At 41.7% G+C, this 15,560-nt stretch overlaps 1 protein-coding gene across 1 annotated transcript in view; it reads right to left on the minus strand.

The window, feature by feature from the left end:
• The window catches only part of LOC137526031 (uromodulin-like), a 232,403-nt gene that overhangs the window by 160,707 nt on the left and 56,136 nt on the right, over positions 1 to 15,560 (minus strand). Inside the window, exon 5 of the mRNA XM_068247243.1 lies at positions 11,899 to 12,073. Within this exon, the coding sequence (XP_068103344.1) occupies positions 11,899 to 12,073 (175 nt within the window). The remainder of the gene's footprint in view (positions 1 to 11,898; positions 12,074 to 15,560) is intronic.

Consider the following 15,560-nt stretch of genomic DNA (forward strand, 5'->3'; position numbering starts at 1 on the left):
TTTCTGCCCTTAAAACGCTGATTTGCGTCAAATCCAGATTTTTCCCGGGGACTTTTGCCATGTATCCCACTCCTCCACCTGGGGGTCCAGGTGTTAGACCCCTTGAAACATCTTTTCCATCACTTTTGTGGCCAGCATAATTTTTTTTTTTCAAAATTCGCATCCCCATTGAAGTCTATTGCGGTTTGCGAACTTTTACGCGAACCAAACCTTACGCGGAAGTTCGCGAACACGGTTCCCGAACCTAAAATCGGAGGTTCGGCCCCACTCTACTTATGTACTCACTACTTAATGATACAGATGAACCGTCCGCAGAATTGAAACTGAGATGGAAAGCTGACCTTAACATCTCCTTTTTAACAAAGCAATGGGGGAAGATATTACTCTTTGCCCACAAATCATCGATATCATCAAGTAGCCAGGAAGCGGGATATAACATTTTCACACGATGGTACCTCACCCCAACGAGACTCCACGCAATGTATCCTTCCACTTCTCCAAGTTGCTGGAGGTGTGGACAAGAGCCTGGTACCCTGTTGCATATTTTCTGGTCCTGCTCCTGTCTCACCAGTTTCTGGCATGCCATACGCATACAGATACATGCTTTGACAGATTTCTTACCACCAGACTCTCCATCACAATTCATGGATCATCAAAAAGTATAAAAAATCTCTCACCAGACATCTTGTCAATGCTGCCAAAGCATTGATTGCCAGACGTTGGAAGTCGCAAGACCCTCTTGATATCAGAGACTGGTTAAGAGCGGTGGATAGAATCTGTCGGCTGGAAGAACTGACAGACGCTATATATGATAGGTCAGAGCAAAAACATGGTTCTGGTGGTTTGAATTAAAGCAATCCCCTCAATATGCTATCCTCATCGCTGGCTAATACCCCCTTCGCTCCTCCCCTGGCATTATTTTCAAGATTCGCAGATGCTCCTTGTGATGGGCTCTGCGCTCTCTTCCGGCCCATCGAAAGCGCGTCTTATCTGTCCTTTTCTTCTCTTTCTTCTCTCTCTGTACCTCTCTTTTCTTTTCTTTTTTTTTGTTTGAAGGATAATATGGTGCGGTATATGCTTATATGTTAGTGTCTCCAAAGGAATAAATACGGGAGCCGCTATTTGTTAACTTAGCAGGTGCCCGGTTGTATGATCCCTACGGGGCGCCGGGATACCAATTCTAAGGCCTTTCTTTTGAACTAGATGGCTCATAAATACTAGCATATTGTAGGTGTATGTTGTAATGCTATATTTGATACCTCCGGCTCCAGGAAAATCTATATATATAATAGAGTAAGTGCCTCAACCTTCAAGCAAGAAGAAGAAGTAGCGCCCTGCCCCCAGGGCCGGTCCAAGCAAGAAGAAGGGGCTGGTCCAAGCAAGAAGAAGAAGTAGTGCCATATCAAACCAAGGGTGAAGAGGGATAATTTGCATATTCAGTAGCAGTGCATTGTGGGTAACCACAAATGTTCACTTATAGCTGAATTATTGCAGATTTGTTTCTGTTTTAAGAAGGCAAATTACACCAAGCTTTGCTTTTTTTAGTAGGAGGGCTTTGTGGTCCCTTTTATCCCCCTATAAATTCTTAGTAGTTTGGGTCACTCCAAGCTGCTTGGTTACTCTGTTGTACTGTTCCAAGCCCTATCTCATAAAGCCATATCAATCCCTGCTATGTACTGATGAGAACCAAAAGTCTGAAATAGGCTGTCACATGTGGGTTTGATATGACTGTGTAAAATGTAAAGATATATGCTAAAGCCACTCATGGCAAACCGCTAGCGGTTTAGTAAAAACCGCTACACATTGTTGCAAATGGCAGTGTTTTCCCTGCCACGTTTGTGGTTAACGATAACCGCAAACACGTTTCATGCAGCAGTTTGCCGGCGATTTGTGTTTAGCAATTGTGATTAGCGTGCAAAGCACGCTAATTGCGATCGCTCCAAAACCGCCGCAGTGTCCAGTGAGTTTTCCATGTTAATTGCGGGAAAATCACTCCCGCAAAGGTTTGCGATTATAGGTGTGGACGGGCCCGTAACAATATGTGAAATCTGCTACCCGAAAACGCTCCTAAAACTGCTAGGCATGTTTAGAAAATGTCTCTAAACATGCCTAGAATTGCTCTGAAAATCTGCTCCAAAAAACGCTAGCATTTTGCAGATCTGCTAGCGTTTTTGGTGTGCACTGGGCCTGATAGTGGGTGTGTGAGTAGTAGTACACATTGCCAGCAATGATATTTGGTGTGTAAGTAGTAGTACACATTTCCAGCAGTGATATTTGGTGTGTGAGTAGTAGTACACATTGCCAGCAGTGATATTTGGTGTGTGAGTAGTAGTACACATTGCCAGCAGTGATATTTGGTGTGTGAGTATTAGTACACATTGCCAGCAGTGATATTTGATGTGTGAGTAGTAGTACACATTGCCAGCAGTGATATTTGGCGTGTGAGACAAGGAGTTAACTTTGTAACCAAGAGCTGCTGCCTGTGGTGCCTGTAACCTGATCCCTAAGTGAGCTCAGCTGGGAGGAGTTACCTCTCTCACTCCATCCCTAACTCTTAGCTGCGCTTCCTGTTTCTTCCACTGTGATCCGAATCGTTCACTGTGATGATCCGGATGATTCGACTCACAAAAAGGATTCGGATCAAAGATCCAAATCGTTTATGATCCGGACAACACTGATACACTAGCGGTTCTAGATGCTTGCTTGACTTACCAAGGGTGAAAAGGGATAATTTGCATATTTAGTAGCAGTGCATCGTGGGTAACCACAAATGTTCACTTATTATTGCAGATTTCCTTCTGTTTGAAGAAGGCAAATTACACCAAGCTTTGTTTTTTTTTAGTAGGAGGTCTTTTTGGTCCCTTTTATCCCCTATACATTCCGAGAGGTTTGGGTCACCCTGAGCTGCTTGGTTACTCTGTTGTACTGGTCCAAGCCCTATCTCATACAGCAATATCAATCCCAGCCAAATACTGATGAGGACCAAAAGTCTGAAACAGGCTGTCTACATGTGGGTTTGATATGACTGTGTAAAATTTAAAGCTATATGCTTGCTATACATTGGCAGTTTTGGATGCTTGCTTGGCTTACCAAGGGTGAAAAGGGATAATTTGCATATTTAGTAGCAGTGCATTGTGGGTAACCACAAATGTTCACTTATAGCTGAAGTATTGCAGATTTCCTTCTGTTTTAAGAAGGCAGATTATTCCAATACAGTGGGTAGCATTGCAGGAAGTGACGACAGTGGAACGCACGCTGGAACGTGGAAGAGGCGAGTCATCCCTGCCCACTGCCTCTTACTAATAGTGGCGGCTGCTGCTGCTGCTGCGGAGGAGGAGCAGCAGGAGGAGCTTAAGCTGCAGGGAGAATGCACATGTCGACCCAGGTGAGGGGGGTCCTGCTGAGCTTAAGCTGAAGGGGGAGCGCACATGGGGGACCCAGGTGAGGGGGGGGGGGTCCAACTATGCTATGCCCCATACCCCCTTCCTGCCCTCTACCCCCTTATGCGGTGTAGGCTATGCCGCGGGTCGGCTAGTGTTTATTATTGAGCCTATATGTATGCTTAGGTAAAAGTAAGCTAAACAAGATGGTGTTATATGTTGTATGTTGTTCTTTATACGTTGAAATAAATAAAGAATCTTTTTTAAAAAAAAAAATAATACAAGCTACCAGCGAAGATGTGGAGTCCGTTTGGGTAAATATTCATGGTGGAAATAAAAGTTGCCAATTGCTTTTTGGGGTATGCTACAGGCCACCAAATATTAATGAAGCTGCAGAACTGCGATTACTACAGCAGATTGAAAAAGCTGCAAGTAAAAATGAGGTCATAATTATGGGCGACTTCAACTTTCCAGACATTGACTGGGGTATTGAGGCTACCCATTCTGGTAAAAGCAGCAGATTTCTGGCAGCACTACAGGACAATTACTTGACTCAAATGATAACGGAACCAACTAGGGGGAATGCGTTACTGGATCTGATCATTTCTAATAGACCAGATAATGTATCAAATGTGCAGGTTCAAGAACATTTGGGAAATAGTGATCACAACATGATAACGTTTGATCTGGTGACTGATAGGCCACGGGCAGCGGGACCACTAAAACTATGAATTTTAGAAATGCAAAGTTCAATCAAATTAGGCAGGCACTAAGGTTGGTGAACTGGGATAATGTACTACAAGGGGAGGACACTGAAGGGAAATGGCAAGCTTTTAAAATTATTCTCAATCAATATTGTAGTATGTATATCCCATATGGAAACAAAATGTCTAGGAATAAAAAAAGGCCTCTATGGATGAATAGAAAGATTAGGGATAAAATGAAGAGGAAAAGGAATGCCTATAAGGTCCTAAAACAGGAGAGGACCGAGGCTGCACTAAGCAATTATAAGGAGTGCAAAAAAAATAGTAAAAAAGAAATTAGGCTGGCAAAGATCGAAGCTGAAAATCAAATCGCTAGGGATATCAAATCTAACCCAAAAAAGTTTACAAGTACATCAACTCTAAAAAAAGAAAGGTTGACTGTATAGGAATCCTAAAGGATGAGGGTGGGAACTCAATGGTGGATGACCAAGGTAAGGCAGAGTTATTAAATGCTTTCTCTGCTTCTGTCTTCACAAAGGAAACAGCACTGTTGCAAATTACAGAGGCAGAAGAGTCTCAATCTTCTAACTGTAATATTAAATACTTAACGCAGGAAGAAGTAAAGGCAAGACTAAATAAATTAAAAATAGACAAGGCACCTGGCCCGGATGGCATGCATCCTCGGGTCCTAAGAGAATTAAGTTCAGTTATAGCTAAGCCCCTTTATCTTATCTTTTGTGACTCTCTTGCAACTGGCAGAGTCCCAGTGGATTGGCGTACAGCCCACGTTTTCCCCATTATTTAAGAAGGGCAAAAAATCTGATCCAGGAAATTATAGACCTGTAAGCTTAACATCAGTTGTATGCAAACTATTTGAGGGGTTACTAAGAGATACTATACATGACTTCATAGTAGAAAATAATCTTATTTCTCAGCATCAACATGGGTTTACTAAAGACAGGTCCTGTTTGACTAACATGCTCAGCTTTTATGAGGTAGTAAATGCTAATATGGATATTGGGAATGCTGTAGATGTGATATATTTGGACTTTGCAAAGGCCTTCGACACTGTTCCCCACAGAAGTCTGGTGCAAAAGTTGAGCATGCAAGGACTTGGGAAGAGTTTGTGTGCATGGATAGGGAACTGGCTAATGGACAGAAAACAAAGAGTTGTGGTCAATGGATCGTACTCAAAATGGGAGACTGTTAGCAGTGGGGTCCCACAGGGGTCTGTACTGGGTCCAGTGCTCTTCAATTTATTTATTAATGACCTAGTAGATGCAGTAGTGAGCAATGTTGCTATTTTTGCAGATGATACAAAATTGTGCAGAATCATCAACTCTCAGGAAGATAGTGTCATATTGCAACAGGATCTGGATAGGATGGCTATATGGGCACATACATGGCAGATGAAGTTCAATGTTGACAAATGTAAAGTCATGCATTTTGGTCGTACCAGTGGTCTAGCAACATACAAAATAAATGGGATACAGTTGGGGACATCAAACTTGGAGAAGGACTTAGGAGTACTCATCGACAACAAGTTAAATAATCATACTCAATGCCAAGCCGCTGCAGCTAAAGCGAACAAAATTTTGGGATGCATTAAAAGGGAAATAAAAACTCGAGATGCTAGCATAATATTGCCCCTGTTTAACTCTCTAGTAAGGCCACATCTGGAATATGGAATTCAGTTCTGGGCACCACATTACAAAAAAGATATTGCAGTTTTAGAGCAGGTGCAGAGACGAGCTACAAAATTGATACGTGGGATGGAAGGTCTCGCTTACCAAGAAAGGTTAGATAAACTGGGTTTATTTAGTCTAGAGAAAAGACGCCTTAGAGGAGATCTAATTAACATGTATAAATACATCAGAGGGCAATATAATAGCTTGGCAGATGAGCTTTTTGTCCCTAGGCCTTCTCAAAGGACTAGAGGACATGATCTGCGCATGGAGGAAAAACGTTTTAGCCATTTATTTAGGAAAGGGTTCTTTACAGTAAGAGTGATTAAGATGTGGAATGCATTGCCACAGGAAGTCGTTATGGCAAACTGTATACCTGCATTTAAAGGGGGCTTAGATGCTTTCCTTGCGTTGAAAGACATCCATGGCTACAATTACTAGGTTATGCCTAATGATGTTGATCCAGGGATTTTATCTGATTGCCATCTGGGGTCAGGAAGGAATTTTTCCCTTTTGGGGCTAATTGGACCATGCCTTGTGGGGTTTTTTTCGCCTTCCTCTGGATCAACAGGGGTATGTGGGGGACGGGCTGGAGTTGTACTTTGTACTGGTTGAACTCGATGGACGTATGTCTTTTTTCAACCAAAATAACTATGTAACTAAGTGAGTGAAATGGCATAAGGACCTTGCTTGAAGGAGGGAGGGAGGGAGGGTGGGTGGGCCTCCAGCAGTGAGAGCAGTTTGTTTGGAAATAATGTGCCTGCTGACTGTGATGTAGAGGGTCAAAGTTTTGCTCAATAGAGCATTATGGGGCGAATCAAACTTCCGCAAAAGTTCGCCTGGTGCAGGCGAACGCGAACCCCCAAAGTTCGCCTGGAACCGTTCGCCGGCGAACAGTTCGCTACATCTCTACCTGCCAATAACAAAAATAAAATATCAATCTGATATTCCGGCGGATACTAAGGTCGGATATCCAAATCTGGGTACTGTAACCATGGAGATGATGTCCATGACGTCATTGAGCCAATCAGAGGGCTCCCAGCAGAAGCCCTAGCAACCAATCACAGAAGGAAACCCTGGCCAGCCCCTCCTGAGCTCATTTATCCAATCAGAGGGCTCCCAGCCTGAGCCCTAGCACCCAATCACAGAAGGGAACCCTGGCCAGCCCCCCATGGGTGCCATGATGAGATATCTCGTCCTTGCTTGTCACTGCTCACTGAGAGACATGCTCCAGTGCTGCTTGCCTTGCAAGTGCTGTATTTTATTTATTTTTATTTAAGTATTTATATAGCACCGACATATTACATAGCACTGTACAGAGTATATAGTCTTGTCACTAACTGTCCCTCAGAGGGGCTCACAATCTAGTCCCTACCATAGTCATATGTCTATGCATGTATCGTGTAGTGCATGTATCATAGTCTAGGGCCAATGTAGGGGGACGCCAATTAACTTATCTGTATGTTTTTGTAATGTGGGAGAAAACCGGAGTGTCCGGAGGAAACCCACACAGAGACGGGGAGAACATACAAACTCCTTGCAGATGTTGATCTTGCTGGGATTCGAACCGGGAACCCAGCGTTGCAAGGCAAGAGCGCTAACCACTATGCCACCATGCTGCCCTGTATACAGTGATAAACCTAAAGCTGTTCAGTGATTAACACCTTCACTATCACTACACTATTCTTCTATTGTTTATTAGGTAGCTAGCTTGATTTCATTCAGTGACAGTCAGAGTGTGTGCTGCAGGCCTGCAGCAGCTGCTATATCTTGTCCTGTGTCTGTGTGTATGCTATGCACAGACCAGGCCAGCTGCTGGCCTACTATTAGCCTTATCTACAGTATAGGTAGGGTTAGGGAATAGGATTACTGTGTTATTGTGTAGTTAGTACTGTAGTACTGCAGTCAATGTAGTTAGTTGTTAGAGTAGTAGTATTACTGTGTTAGCTTACTACCGAACTGCTATGTTGCTGAGCAGTGCCAGTGTGACAGTTAGTGTGCACTAGTGTCTTCTCTTCTGCTGTCTGACTGTCAGTCGGGCACGTGGCACTTGGCCCGTGGCACTTGAAACTTGGCACGTAGCACTTGGCAAGTGGCATTTGGCACTTGGCACGTGGCACTTGGAACTTGGCACATGGCACTTGGCACGTGGCACTTGCTACTTGGCATGTGGCACTTGGCACGTGCCGAGTACCACATGCCAAGTGCCACCTGCCACGTGCCAAGTGCCACATGCCAAGTGCCACGTGCCACGGCCAAGTGCCACGTCCGGCATGCTCTTGGCAGACGTTACACCTGCTGCTGCTGCATTGCCCTGCTCTTGCTGCCTTTGCTGCTCCCACCGCCAGGGTGCCACAGGCCACTGCTGCTGTGCTGATACCACCTATATTTAACCCAAAACACAATTGCTGCATAATTTTTTGGAGGTGTCTGGGCTGAAAACTGTCATGTCCCAGATATGCGGTTGGACTTTGGACACAATGTGGGCTGCACAACCGCTGTCTGGAAGCTAGTCCTGATGTTAATTGACAGCCATTTTTTCTTTTTTTTGGCGGGGGGGGGGGGGGAGGATTTTAAGTCCCCACATCATCAATTAGTGTTTCCCTTAAAAAAAAACATGATGCTACATGCCTCATTTACCCTAAAAAATGTTTTAGAAGCAATTTAAAGGCCACTTCTGGTTTTCTATGCGGATATCCGAATCCGGACGGATATCTCCGATATTGGGTCCGGATATCCGAATCGGATTCGGATTCCAAAAGTTTGAATTCGGATATACGATTCGGATCAGATATCTGGGTATCCGGATCCAAATTCAATTCGGATTTTGAAAAGGCATATCTGAGCAGCACTGCTCAGATATGTTTGAGGCCTCTGCCATTAACAGTGTAAGAATGGTAGCAATGTAAATATTCCCCTTGAAAAATCAATAGGTGAATTTTGATTAGCTGTTGTAGGCTCCACCCACTTTCTAAATATGAATCCCAGTCACCCAGTGGCCAACTGTGTCAAGTTTGGGAACCCTGCCATTAACAGTGTAAGAATGGTTGCAGTTTATATTTTCCCATGTACAAAATGTAGTTGCATGCAGTCACTCAATTACTAAGTTTAGGAGCTTTGGGGTCCTATTGGTATCAATAATTTGTATATTCCCATTGAAATTAATCAAATCTGATTGGCTTTGTGTGGCTCCGCCCCCTTCAGGATTTGAACCCCAGTCACCCAGTAACCAACTGTACCAGGTTTGAGGCATCTGCTATTAAAGAGAAACTCCGACCAAGAATTGAACTTTATCCCAATCAGTAGCTGATACCCCCTTTTACATGAGAAATGTATTCCTTTTCACAAACAGACCATAAGGGGACGCTGTATGACTGATATTGTGGTAAAACCCCTCCCACAAGAAACTCTGAGGACCGTGGTACTCCTGGCAGTTTCCTGTCTGTGAACCTTGTTGCATTGTGGGAAATAGCTGTTTACAGCTGTTTCCAACTGCCAAAAACCATGCAGCAACTACATCACCTGCCAACAGTAAAAATGTCACCATGTAATAAATGTCAGAATGTAAATCAGGGATTTAAAAGATTTTACAATGGGCAAACACTGACTAAATCATTTATACATAATTATTGTAAAAATGAAGCACTTTTTTATTGCATTATTTCCACTGGAGTTCCTCTTTAACAGTGTAAGAATGGCAGCAATTTAACTATTTCAGCCCGCAGGGATTTTTCACCTTATGCAACAGAGCAATTTTAACCTCCCATTCATTTGCCAATAACTTTATCACAAATTATCACAATGAATGAATCTATATCTTGTTTTTTTTACCCCGTCAATTAGGCTTTCTTTGGGTGGTACATTTTGCTAAGAATTATTTTTTTCTAAATGCATTGTAACAGGAATATTAAGGAAAAAAATGGAAAAAAAAATCACTATTTCTCAGTTTTTGGCCATTATAGCTTTAAAATAATACATGCTACCATAATTAAAACCTATGTATTTTATTTGCCCATTTGCCTCGGTTATTACACCATTTAGATTTTGTCCCTCTCACAATGTATGGCGCCAATATCTTATTTGGAAATATAGGTGCATTTTTTCAGTTTTGCGTCTATCACTATTTACAAGCTTATAATGTCAGTAATATACCAAAGTTCAAACCCTTAGGTAACTATTTTTTTTTTTTTTTTTTTATTGTAATTTTTTTTTCATTAAAAATTTTATTTGGGTAATTTTTGGTGTGGGAAATACAGTTAATTTTAAATGTAATAGTTTATGTTTATTGTATTAAAAATGTATGTAGTTGTAGTTTTAATATTTGGCCTCAAATGGCCACAGTGAGATTTTTTTTTAGTCCTTCTCACTTCCAGGAAGCATGAGGAGGACGGGAAACTTTTTTTTTTCAGAAAGGCCGCGGCCTCTGATAAGAAGCCGTTGGTTTTTGTGCTGGGGACTTAGATCAAAGAATGGGAACCCTGTTCCCATTTATTGATCTCTGGGCTACCGGGGGGGGGGGGGGGCGGCATGGGAGCACGCACGTGCGATCGCACATGGGAGCATGCAGAAATGCGCAGCAGCACAGCAGCAGCCGCCTGGACGTGAGGATCATGTCCAGGTGGCATAAATGGTTATATATTCCCCTTGAAAATCAATAGGTGAATTTTGATTTTCCTGAATATTAATCCCAGTTAACTAGTGGCTAACTGTGCAAAGTTTGAGAACCCTGCCATTAACAGTGTACGAATGGCTGCAGTTTATATTTGACCAGTGAAACTTGTATTTGGCTCCACCAATTTTTTGTAACCTTGACACACAGTTACTCAATGACCAAGATTGGGAGCTTTCAGGTTCCTGGCATCAAAAATGTGTGACTGGAAGCAATTTATCTACCCTTGAAATCTGATTGGCTGTTTTTGGCCCCACCCCTTTAATGAATTTGGACCCCAGTCACCCAATGACCGACTATACCAAGTTTGAAGCTTCTTCTACAGTAAGAACAGTGTAAGAATGGTAGCAGTTTAAATATTCCCCTTTAAAATCAATAGGTGATTTTTGATTAGCTTTTGTAGGCTCCACCCACTTTCCTGAATCTTAATCTCATTTACCCAGTTACCAAGTGTGGCAAGTTTGAGAACCCTGCGATTAACAGTTTAAGAATGGCTGCAGTTTACATTTTCCCATTAAACATGAATGTCTGAAATTTGATTGGCTGTTTTATGCTCCGCCCACTTTTTATGCCCAAATAACTCAATTTTAGTTTTATCGGTCCAGAGCACCTTATTCCAAAATGAAGCTGGCTTGTCCAAATGTGCTTTAGCATACCTCAAGCGGCTCTGTTTGTGCTGTGGGCGGAGAAAAGGCTTCCTCTGCATCACTCTTGCTTACAGCATCTCCTTGTGTAAAGTGTGCAGAATGGTTGAACTATGCACAGTGACTCCATATGCAGCAAGATGGTGTTGTAGGTCTTTGGTGCTGGTCTGTGGGTTGACTCTGACTATTTTCACCATTTGTTGTTTCTGTCTTGGTCTGCCACTTCGAGCCTTAACTTGAACTGGTCTTCTATTTCCTCAATATGTTACTAACTGTGGAAACAAACAGCCGATATCTCTGATACAGCTTTCTGTATCATTCCCCTAAACCATGATGGTGAACAATCTTTGTTTTCAGGTCATTTGAGAGTTGTTTTGAGACCCCCATGTTGCTACCCTTCAGAGAAAATTAAAAGAGGAGGCAAACTTACAATTGACCCCCTTAAATACTCTTTCTCATAATTGGATTCACGTGTGTATGTAGGTGATGGGTCACTAAGCTTACCAAGCCAATTTGAGTTCCAATAATTCGTTCTAAAGGTTTTGGAATCAATAAAATGACAACAGTGTCCAAATTTATGCACCTGCCTAATTTTGTTTAAACTATTATTGCACACTTTCTGTAAATGCAATAAACTTAATTTCACTTCTCAAATATCACTGTGTGTGTCTCCTATATGATATATTAAACTGACAATTTTTATCGTAACAACCAACAATTTATACAGGAAAATCATGATGATTAACAAGATTGCCCATACTTTTGCTTTCCACTATATATATACTGTATATATCACAAGGGGGGGGGGGAACTTACCATCAGGCTCAGAAAAGTTTAGCACAAACTTGTCGTCCCTGGTGATCAGTAAGTGTGTTACAGAAGTCACATTAAACACTTCAGTGTAATTGTTGGTGATGTTTATATTCTTTTCCCAGATGCGCACTGATGAGTTTACAGGTTTAGACAACATTAATTTCAGGAATTTTAACATCTGCCAGATAAGAGCGAGAGAAAGACAATAATTCCATTATTAAAATAATAATAATAATAATAATAATAATAATTAATATTACAATATTAAAATAATTCTTGGTAATGAAACTGTCTGATTAGTGGACACAAAGCCCTAAATGAGTTCACTAAATATTATTAAGTCATTACTGCCCACAGAAACCCCCATTCCCGAGAGGTCAAACACGGCCTCTTTCATATGGGAGGTTGAAGGTGATGCATTAACCACCTGTCAGCTAGTCCCAAGAACTGGCCTAATTCTTGCTAGCACTTGGCATAGGCGGTGGACCGGTGGCCATCAGTGATGCTCATTAGGACCTTGTAATTACGAATCGGTCATAATTACGACTGAATTCTGCATTTCAACCTCGTAATCATCATTTGTGATCAGCCGCGATTGCAAACGACCATTTCAGATGCAGCCGTAATTGCATTCAAATTGGACTCGTAATTCAGAATTATGAGTCATAATTCCGAATGGACTCATAACTAAGGAAAAGCAGTTTTGTATATAAATTATTATTACTATTTTTTTTAATGTTCAGAGTGTGGGAAATGAAAAAGAAATGACATGCGGTCCTCCCTTCCAAGCCTCTGTACCTCCTTGTCCCCCATGCATGCTGGGATAGTCAGAATGCAGAGCCCCGACAACGTGGGTCTTTGCACCCTGAGCTATACCAGCCCATTTGGAGGGGGTGGGCTCTGGAGGAGAGTGGCGGCCAAGCCTTTCCCTCTCCCCTAGACCTCTTATCCAATCCATGGACAAGAGACTCTTTCTCACCTCCAGTGCCCCAGGAGGAGGTGGGGGAAACAAAGCCCTGGACAGGGGGGTGGCAGTTCATGATGGCATCTGGAAGTCCCTTTTAATAAGGGGACCCCAGATGCCAGCCCTCTGCCCAGGAAAAATAAGTACAGGGGTACATAGTACCCCTTACCCATTTCCCCAAAGAGTTTAAACAATACAAAACACAACAACAACAACAACAAAGTCTGTTAATGTTCTTAATTAACAATTAACACTTACCTTTAAAATAAAATTCCCATGCCAATATCCTCTAATGTTGCGACCTTGATTGAAGATCTCTGCCGCCACAAGCCACGCGGGGTAGTGGCATGTGGCAGGCGCCGGTGGAGATATTCAATCAAGATGCAAGATTAGAGGATATTGGCATGGGACAATTTCTAAAGATATTGGTGTGGGAACTTTTTTAAAGGCAAGTATTCATGGTTAATCTATATATATAAAATCGGATGTATGGATGTATGTATGGATGTATGTGTGGATGTATGTGTGGATGTATGTGTGTATGTGTGTGTGTATGTGTGTGTGCAGCGATCACTCAAAACACCCCACACTTGGCACAGTTGGTCACTCAGTGACAGAGGCTACACATTCAGAAGAAAGTGGGCGGAGCATGAAACAGCCAATCAAATTTAAGCCATTTATTTTAAATGTGAAATTGCAAACTGCAGCCATCTTTGCACTGTTAATGGCAGGGTTTTCAAACTTGCCACACTTGGTCACTGGGTGACTAGGATTAATATTCAGTGGGTGAAGCCTACAAGAGCCAATCAAAATTCACCTATTGGTTTTCAAGAGTAATATTGAAACTGCTGCCATTCTTACACTGTTAATGGCAGAGGCTTCAAACTTGCTACAGACAATCATTGGGTGACTGGGGTTCAAGTTCACTAAAGGGGGCGGAGCCAAAAAAGCCAATCAGATTTCATTGGTGGATAAACTGCTTCAATTTACACATTTTTGATGCCAGGAACCCGAAAGCTCACAAACTTGGTCATTGAGTGACTGCGTGTCATGATTACAAAAAGTGGGTGGAGTCAAAAACAAATGTAAACTGCAGCCCTTCTTCACTGTTAATGGCAGGGTTCTCAAACTTTGCACAGTTGGTTACTGGGTGATTGGGATTAATATTCATGAAAGTGGGTGGAGCCTTAAAAAGCCAATCAAAATTTGCCTGTTAATTTTCAAGGGGAATATTTATTCTTACACTGTTAATGGCACAAGCCACAAACCTGGCACAGTTGGTCATTGGGTTACTGGGGTTCAAATTCAGAAAAGGGGCGGAGCCACAAACAGCCAATCAGCAATGTTTCATTTTACTGGGAAATACAAACTATTTTTGCCAAGGATGCCAAAGCTCACAAACTGGGTCATTTAGTGTTTGTGTGTTAGGGTTTAAAAAAAGTTGACAGGGCCAATAGCAGTCAGATACATACCCAGGTAACACTGGGTCATCTCTCTCTCTCTCTCTCTCTCTCTCTTTCTCTCTCTCTCTCTCTCTCTCTCTCTCTCTCTCTCTCTCTCTCTCTCTCTCTCTCTATATATATATATATATATATATATATAATCAATAACTACATTTATATACATGTTAATACATTTTCTGTCATTTAATCTCAGTAACGTTGCTACTTTTTTCCTCTAACTTTAACATCAATTTTCTCAAAAATGATTCGGTCTTTTTTAAACATTTTTTCCTCTTATTCCCACTGCCCTCCTTAACATACCCCACAAAGTTGGTGTTTCTAGCACATAAGGGGGCTTTGCTATTAACCGCTAAAGTTGTGAAAACATTTCCCACACTCTGAACGAGAACTTGATTTTCTCAAAAACTATAAGGTCTTTTTGATTGTTTTCCTTATTCTACCCACTGTTCTCCCTGCACATTCGGTGTTTCTAGCACGTAAGAGGACTTTGCTATTAACTGCTAAAGTTGGTGGCCATGGAAACTTTTCCAACACTCTGAATGAGAATTTTAAAATCAATTTTCTCAAAAACTATAAGATCTTTCTGAATTTTTCCTCTTGTACCCACTGTCCTCCTTCACATACCCTGCACATTTTGTGTTTCAAGCACTTAAGGGTGCTTTGCTGTTAATTGCTAAAATCACCAGCCATGGAAACAATTTCCACACTTTGAACAAGAATTTTAAAATCTATTTTCTCAAAAACTATAAGATCTTTTTTGATTTTTTTCCCTCTTGTACCCACTGTCTTTCACATATCCTGCAAATTTGGTGTTTTTAGCATGTAAGGGGGCTTTGGTATTAACAGCTAAAGTTAGTGACCATTGACACTAACGTAAAATGCAAATGCTAATGCTAATTTTTGTAAAAAAAAAAAAGTAGCATTAAACACGATTGGCGAACATCCCAAGTCCACCGGAAACTGTGCATGCGCATGCGCGCACACCCACCACAGTAACACTGGACGTGAATACTCATCCGGTTAGACTAGAGAAGTGTGTATCCAGACGACTACAGTCATCCAGAAAAACTTAAGTGGTTAAGTTAAATAGCATATTTTATTTTAAAACCATAACCGCTGAAGAATAATGAATTGTTCAATTTTCCTTCTTAATCCCTTTAAAATTCATATAAATTAAATCATTCTTAGCAATAAGTACCCCCCAAAGAAACCCTTATTTGTGGCAAATGTATATATTT

Source organism: Hyperolius riggenbachi, chromosome 7 (genome assembly GCF_040937935.1).
Source record: "Hyperolius riggenbachi isolate aHypRig1 chromosome 7, aHypRig1.pri, whole genome shotgun sequence".
Classification (NCBI taxonomy): domain Eukaryota; kingdom Metazoa; phylum Chordata; class Amphibia; order Anura; family Hyperoliidae; genus Hyperolius; species Hyperolius riggenbachi.